Source organism: Capsicum annuum, unplaced genomic scaffold, assembly GCF_002878395.1.
Source record: "Capsicum annuum cultivar UCD-10X-F1 unplaced genomic scaffold, UCD10Xv1.1 ctg1934, whole genome shotgun sequence".
Taxonomy (NCBI): Eukaryota; Viridiplantae; Streptophyta; class Magnoliopsida; order Solanales; family Solanaceae; genus Capsicum; species Capsicum annuum.
The window spans coordinates 584,806-593,629 of record NW_025825179.1 but is presented as its reverse complement, the minus strand read 5'-3'; the positions used below and the strand labels follow the sequence as shown (position 1 = coordinate 593,629).

Here is an 8,824-nt window from a genome sequence, read left to right as displayed (position 1 = left end):
TGGACCTGAGTTGAGAGTTGTGACGACATTTTGTGCTAAGCCATCAAGGAGTTGATAGGTCGTCAAAATTACCGTCAGCCTAAGGAATAACATGAGAGATGTGGTAGAGACTTGACGACATTCGTGATAAGTCATCAAAGAGTTGATAAGACATCACAGTTCATCATCAGCCTAAGGCAGTAAATGTCAAAATCAAAGAGAAGATATGACATTTGTGATAAGTCATCAGCCTCCTGATAAGGCGTCACGAATGGTGTCACCTATCCGAGAAATTTCTGCACTCTATGATTTTGTTTCCATAATTAGGGTAAACTATTTAAAGCATTGTTTAGGGTTTTCTAAGGAGTTCCGAATAGCTTTTAGGAGACATGTATTTTGTTACTTTTCTCTCTAGTTTCTTGGCTTGAACAAGCAATTAACTTTGAAGAGATTTCCATCAATACTTTGGGGATTCTAATTGTGATCTAATTTGAGAATCACTAGTTATTATTCATATTATGGTAAGTTTATATTTCAAATTATGAATTCATCTAGTTGTTCCAATCATTACATCATGAGCGGCTAAACCCCTCTAACCCGAATTATGGGATCTATGGGTTAAATTTTGGTAAGATGCTAAGTGTTTAAGATTGAAAAGGTAATAAGACTCCTTGATAATTCCAAGATTTTAATTATTGTCTATTGGTTGCAAACAATAGATAGCACCTGCTTTGATTTGCTCGAGATAAGAAATCAATACAGTAGGAAGTGAATTATTGACAGGGATTTGGAAGCACTAAAAACTTTCATTTAATAATTGACGGTCTAACAAGGTTGATTAACCTGAGGTAAAATCTAGTTATGAATATAAATTCCCTAAGTCCGAGAGGATTAGGTAATTAAATGCTTAAGTAGGTCGAGAGACATTTAGGCATAACTTTGAAAAATATAACTTGTTTTCCAACCTACTGTGAAAATATTGAACCACCATTAGCATCTGTTAAGTATCAAAACCCCTAGTGAACATAATTCTGGTTTTTTCCATAAACTTTTGACTACGAACACTGAAGCTAAAGTGATCAATAATTACTTGCTAAACTAAAAAAACCCCATTTTATCTTTTCATATCATCTATTTGAATTCAACTTGTAGCTATAGTTTTAAATTAGTTTAATCACCACTCACATTGTTCCCTGTGAATTCGACCCCAACTCCAAAGTTGGATAAATATATTGACAACGACCGTCTTGCACTAAATTGTCATGTGAGTTGAGTGTTATCATATGTTGTCATTAAGTATCTTGTGAACAAAAAGGATGTGAAGCCACGACTAATTAGGTGGATTCTTCTACTTCAGGAATTTGATCTTGTGGTGCGAGATAGAAAGAGAGCTGAAAATCAAGTTGTTGATCACTTGTCATGGCTGGAAAATTGAGACCATATTTTGGATGACTTTCTGAGTATTGAGGAAGAGTTTCCTAATGAGAAGTTAATGTCATTGGATGCAGTTGAGTTCCCATGGTATGTTGACATTGTGAACTTGATGGCTTGTGAGGTGTACCCTCCTGAAATTAGCACACAACAAAGGAAGAAATTACTCCATGATTCTCATGCTTACATTTGGGATGAACCATACCTTTTCAAGCAGGGACCAGATGGAGTGATTCGTAGGTGTATTTCAGAGGCTGAATTCTCAAAGGTGTTACAAGATTTCCACTCATTTCCATATGGTGGACATCATAGGGGTGAGAGGACTATGTGGAAAGTGTTGCAACCAGGTTTTTTTGGCCGACTCTGTTTAGAGAAACAGTGGCTTTTGTAAAGAATTGTGATCAATGTCAAAGGTTGGGTACTAAATCTAAGCATCATGAGATGCCCCTCAATAATACTTTAGAAGTGGAATTCTTTTATGTTTGGGGGATCGATTTCATGGGCCCATTCCCACCTTTGAAAGGTAATCTATACATTATTATAGTGGTGGACTATGTTTATAAATGGGTGAAAGCTATGGCAAGTTTGACTAATGATGCAAGAGTGGTGCTAAAGTTTGTGAAGAAGAACATATTTTCTAGATTTGGTACGCCAAGAGCAATAATTAGTGATGGAGGTACGCACTTTATCAACACCTGGTTCAAAAAATTTTTTGCTAAGTATGGTGTTAGGCACAAGGTTGCCACTGCGTACCATCCTCAAATGAGTGGACAAGTAGAGGTATCCAATCGGGAGATTAAGCAAATACTTTAGAAAATCATGAATGGGCAGAGAAAAGATTGGTCAGAGAAGCTAGATGATGTACTTTGGGCATATCAAACAACATACAAGACGTCTATTGGGACATCTCCATATCGCTTGGTGTATGGTAAGGCGTGTCATCTTCCTGTAGAGTTGGAACAACAAGCACATTGGGTGGTGAAGAAGCTGAACTCTGAGATGACTGTCGTGGGGGAAAGAAAGTTATTGCAACTGAATGAGCTTGATGAGTTTAGACTCCACGCCTATGAAAATTCCAAGATTTACAAGGAAAAGACCAAAAGATGGCATGACAAGAAAATTCAAGTAAGGGAATTTGAACCCGGACAACTTGTTTCGTTGTTTAATTCACGGCTTAAGTTGTTTTTGAGAAAATTATGATCAAAATGGTTTGGACATTTTGAGGTGGGGCGTATGACACCTCATGGAGCTGTGGAGTTATGGAATAAAGAGAAGACAGAGAAGTTCCTTATTAATGGACAGAGTGTAAAGCATTATTGGGCGGATCATCCGGATAAGCACAAGGAATCTATCACTTTTGCTTATGAATGATGATGAGCTAAGTCGTTCCATGATGTAAAATAAGGTGCTATGTGGGAAACAACCCACATATGTATTGTAATAGGTAGTTTAATTTTTAGATTGTAAAATCAAAACGAAAAGATAAATACAAAAAGATGAGTCATGCCATGACCAAAACTAAGGTGCTGAGTGGGAGGCAACCCACTTTTACTTACAATTTTTGTTGTTTTTGTTTGAGATTGTGGGGAATTTCAAAGTGAAAATGAGGAGATTGCCACAATTGAGGAAAGCAATCTGATTTGCAAATTAATATGTGTAAGTGGGGATTTTCTCAGGTAAGAAACAAGTGAAAATTACACAAGGAAATCTGATTTTGAAGAATGGTGCGACACGGAACTGGGTATTTTGACAATTGTCAAATTCCAGGAAGGATCTACGATTTCCATCGTGACGCGGAGAAGGGTGATTTGACAATTATCAAATTCCAATAGCCTGTCATGATTTTCAGTGCGACGCGTAACTTGGAAAATTGACAATTATCAATTCATAGTGTCTTAACGCAAAATTTAGCGCATCGCGGTGGGTAGTTAAATGGTAATTGGCATTTTCCAGTAGGTATATGTGATATTACCGCATCGTGGAGGGGGTTAAAATTGGGCAGAAATTTTGAATTTAAGCTAACCCGACCTGCCCCTCTATATATATCCCCTCCAAAACCCTAAACCCTCTTATTTCCCACTCAAGCGCCGTATTTTCAAATTTTTCTCCTAAAACCTCCTAAAATTTTTCCAAATTTTCATCCCTCTTTCAACCTTTGAGGTATGTGTTTTAAGATGTAACTTTGCTTCTTTTTATTTGTGACCTGTAATGTTGGCTAGCGTTTTAGGGCTTAATATTATTTTTCCCTATCTTAGAAGTTATCAATTTTAGTATTGCTTGTGATATATTGTCTTGTAATCTTTGTGATGTTATAATAGATTAGTTATATACAGATGGTATTAGGGGGAAATTATTTTTCAAATGTTAGGTGTGAAGTCACGGAATGTAGGGAAATATAGCTAGACGTGTGAATCAAGAAGGTTTAGGAAGTTAGGGTTAATTTTATTTGAGGTTAGTCGAGTTAGTAGAATTGTAGACAAATTACTCTTCTATTGAGTAATTAGATGGGAATAGATGAGATGATGTTTTGTGTTGAGGAAAAGTATAAGGTTGTGGTATTCCGCAGAGCAATAAGATGTATTTGAATGTCATAGTGAGGTCAACAAAGGGAAGTCTGAGTACTATAGATTTTAAGGCATGTGTTCTAGCTCATAACTAAGTGTGGGGTGCAAAGTCATCTGTAATGCACATTCAGTTTAGCTAGTCCCAAGTTTAACATACTCAAATGTTTGTTGCATCTTTTGTATTATAAGAATAATGGAACCATAACCAAGTAAGGGGAAGACAAAGGCAGGACCTTCTACACCTGCTAGGAAGAGAAGCAGACCATTTGAGGTCAACTAACTAGGGTACCTAGGGCCCCACCACTTCAGTGAGGGTGGGTTTGTAAATTTCAATTCAAAGTTGTACGCAAGGATGAAAAGCAGTGGTATTCCCAACATATGGATGCCAAGTATATACTGGAGGTATATATTGATCGTGTCATCCTCATCAGAGAATGTCCGTCCATGGTATGGAGAATTAAGGATATCAATATGAATTTCATCTTCCACAGCTGATTGAGTGTAATTTGTACTTAGAGAGTTTTCTGCTAATTGGGACCCTAGTCATCCTAAACATTTGTTGAAGGTTCCCAGGAAAGTGATGAGATTCACTGCTGCTAATATTAATAATTTGTTGGGGATACCAAAAGCAAACCTAAATTTCTTAAGGCAGTTTATTATTTCTCCTCCATATGCATATATCAGGCATTTGTTATGTGGTCAGCGATTCTTAGCTTGTTGGACCAGGCATCGTATTACAGGTTTGCACTCTTCCTTCCCTTATGCTCAGATGAATAAGGAAGCAAGGATGTGGGGTCATATTATTTATTAATGCTTGATTCAAGGCAAGCATGTAACGGAGGTTACTCGGGATAGGGTATGTTTGATCTATGTCCTGATGTGTTCTGATGTGGAGATAAATGTGGGTAATGTCATTTTTCCTATGATGAAAAAGGCGCGTACCCAGGTGGGGCATAGTTTTGGGTTTATAGGTTTAGTTACTAGATTTTTACAAAGGCAAACGGTGGATAAAGAGGATCTGGATTACAAGCCCGAGGTTATCACTCGCCCTGTGGATGTAACTACTGCAAGGAGTACATCTGGGGAAGCTGGCCTGATTTTGACCATGTTGGAGCGACAAACAAGGACTGATAAGGCATTGGGTAGGCTGTATGGTCTTATGATGATGATGTCAAATACGAGAGGCAGACCAGCCACACCATGCTGTAGAGCTCAATTATCTACTCGGCCATCATGCTAGGACTATGTTGACGATTGGACCAGATTTTGTTGAGCCAGTTGATAATGATATACCAAATGATGAACAGCATAGATATAGGGATTCAAACATGGATTCGGATGAAGAGGACTAGTCTGATGATGGTGATGATGTGGACGGTACTCCTAAGGATATGACTGCTATAGTCCAGTTTGACTGACCAGGGGGTATACTGCCATCCTACCATAGGCTTATTTGGAAGCACTGGGACAGTGCTTTATTTAAGTGTGGGGTGGTGGATTCGTATTCTTTTTTATCTTTGTATTCTGGCAGAACAATTTTATTTTCTGTTATGTTAATTTTGCAAGTACTAGCTATTCGGAACACTGGTCTGTAATAGTTAGTAACTTTGTGGATTGCAATTTTCCCTCTTTGGCATTTATTACATGTTGCTTCAGTTTGAAGTATTATTTTATTGTTATTTTTCACCCTCATTGGCAAATTTTAGTTTCAAGTAGTTACGTTTGTCTTTGCCCTCTTTGGTAATTAGGAATAAACAGTCATAGTTAGTTGTCATCCCCTATTATAGATGGATGACGACCGTCTTAAGGGGAGTGATCGTAGGAAGTAAATAAATTTATGAGAACCTAATCACTAGCTTAAAGGAGTGTGTAAAATGGGCCATCTTTGCAGTAATAGAAATTTATTTGAGTATAAATAAGCATTAGAGTGTTTTTATTTGAGTACTAATGATTTAATCTCAATAAATGAAATTTAATGTGTTGTCTTAATTTTGAATTCAATAAAGAACATCATTGGGAATGTTGGTTTAATTCCGTGCATACACTGTGAGTGTGAGGATTTGTGTATATTCTACATGAATAGAAATGACTAGAACTTGCTCGGTGTGTCTATAAAGTGAAATAAAGGGTGTTGGGTATAGGAAGTGATGTGGGCATTTCTTTGACAGTTTTGTTTCTAACTTAAATAGACCTACCTTGGTGAATAGTCTTAGTCAGCCCCGTTGAGCCTTTAGCCTTTTTCTTTGGTAGCCTGTTATGTAACCCTATCCTTTCTTTGCTAAATCATAATTTGATCCAAAAGCTCCTGAGCATTTTAACATAAGACTAAAAGGAGATTAAGAGCGTAAATGTGGAGGAGAAAAGGTAATAATTTAATTCTCCCAAAGTAGTTGTTATTGATGTTTGATGATTCTAGGATAAATGGGAGGTAGTAAATAGAAATGTTACAATGAACCTGTTTTGGCCCTGGTCCAGTTGAATACTGCATCTTAATGAAGGCTTTTCGCTTAAGTTAAGGTGTCTATAATAGGGGTGCGTAACATGAAATTGGTACAAAAAAAAGAGAAGTATGTGGAAAGAATGACTAATACTCCCAACCCGATTTTAGTAAATAGGCTAATTGAAAGAGGAGTTGACAAATGAAAGAATGGGGAGAAAATAGAATGATAAATTGGTGTTGGAAAACAGATTTAATTGATAGTTCTTGTACTAAAATGCTCAGGAGCAATAGTCGCTGTTCTCCCAAATAGTACCTACCTGTCTCTAAACCTTTATTTCAACCCAAAAAAGACCTAGTTGATCTTTCACCTAAACATCCGACTATTAGTGGAGTAGGACACTAAGGGCAATCTTATGGTTCGTTCACTAGCATGTACGAATTCTTTATTGAGAGTGAGTGATTTGATATTGATACTCCCCTATTTTAGCATAGATATCAGTGTGAGTTAATATGGGGAAATTTTCTTGAGTGAGGATGCAGGCGGAATGATAGCCGGATTACTTATTGTGTTTCTTTGATTGAGTTTGCCGACATGTTTGAAATTCATTATTGAGATAGAAAAATTTATACTAAATTGTCTCATGTTGCTAAAAAATTATTTTGACACGATGATGTAAGAATACACTATTGCAAAGTGTAAGTGCCCATTGCAACATAACTTTGAGATTATGATGTAATGAGGAAGTAATTATGCTTTTGAATTTATATGTTCGAGGACGAACAAGGTTTTAAGTGTGGGGTGGTGATCTTGGGCACCCAGATTTAGACTTAGTTTAAGAACTTTTGTATGAATTCTTAAGTATAATTCAGCTTTTATTCCGTTTCGTGCCTAATGGATATGATTAGTACTTTAAGGCTAAAAATCATGAATAATTGTGTGCATTTGAATACAACGATGATATGGAAGGATTGAAGGAATGCAAAGGAGTGAAATAAAGCTAAAATACGGAAGCTGGAAAGTAGGAATTCTCATTTGAAGACACTCCGCGTCACACTGACCAACAAAATAGCAATGGTCAAATTACAGTGAAGGTCTGCAAAACCACCACATCGCAGAGCAGTTCCACTTATCAGATTTTGCAACCTGAAAGTTTAGCGCATCGCGAAAGATGGATATTTCACAATTGTCCCAATCCAGTGTCTCACCATGATATTGGCGCGTCGTGGTGAGGGTACATTTTACAATTGTGAAGGAATACTTGTGCTCTGCGATTGCCTAGATTTTAATGAAAAATAGTAATTGAAGGCATGGCGCGATGCGCCGGGTGGAAGAATCGGGAATATTTTAAGTGTTTTGTCCCAGCTATAAAAGGAAAAATCAAAGATAATTTTGGGGGACTTTTGGTGAAGCATGGGAGCGGTGGGAAAGCAGAAATTTCTCTCTTTTAGGGTTCTTAAACATTCTTTTAAATTTCTTTACTAGAAGACTTGTTGGGGGTATGATTTATTACTTATTTTGGATAATGAATTCAGACATGAGTAGCTAAACACCCTATTTCTAGGGTTGAGGCTAAGAACATGATTACTCTTTAATATACTTATTCATAATTTCTTTTTGGATTATCACCTGGGTTGTTTTTAATTTCTTGAGCTTACTATTTTAATGATTGGCCATCATTAGAACAAATCTATATTTCTGTGTGCATCCGGGAGGAGAATCATAGGATAGAACGACGAAATTAGAGAGCAAGGTTCTTATCCTTTTATGAAATAAGGGATCCGAATTAGCATCTAGGATAGGGATATACCTAGAAACCTTGTTTGGTTCACTTGCAAGAAGACAACTTCATGAATCTAGAAGAATTTTTGTATCTCTGCGGGAGTTGTAGCTACTACATTCAATAGATAAATGATTTGAGGTCGGGAGACTAAGATCGTTGCATAAACCTTGCGAATCATCAACCTGATAACCAATTAGAATGTGATGAGAATAGAGAATTGTTTGATTGTTCAAAATACCTCAACCCTGGAATCATCTTCATTATTGATTACAACTGTTTCTTGCTTTGCTCTAGTCGTTACTAATTATTTCTTGTTTAGTAATTTATATTTTATTTATAGAATTAAAACCATCTTGATACCCTTAAGCACTTAATACCCATTTGTCTTAAACTAAAGATTAAATAAATTGCTAGTTTATTGATCCTCGTGGAAATGATATCTAATTGTCTAAGTCATTATATTATTTGCATGATTGCGTACCCTTGCATGTGCGTAGAGATGCAACACCCACTGTCTAACTACAATAGCAGATGTATCTTCCTCATTCTTCTTCCCTCCAACACTTCCTGAACCCTTTTGATTTGCTTGAGTAGTCGCTTTCAATGATGCAAAACTCACAATGTAACCG

The 8,824-nt window shown here is 36.8% G+C and overlaps 1 protein-coding gene across 1 annotated transcript; it reads left to right on the top strand.

The window, feature by feature from the left end:
- Positions 1 to 2,229: 2,229 nt before the first annotated feature.
- Positions 2,230 to 2,781, top strand: LOC107841208. Its single transcript, XM_016685192.2, has 2 exons — positions 2,230 to 2,535; positions 2,635 to 2,781. Exons 1-2 carry the CDS (start codon positions 2,230 to 2,232, stop codon positions 2,779 to 2,781), a joined length of 453 nt encoding a protein of 150 aa, XP_016540678.2.
- Positions 2,782 to 8,824: the final 6,043 nt, after the last annotated feature.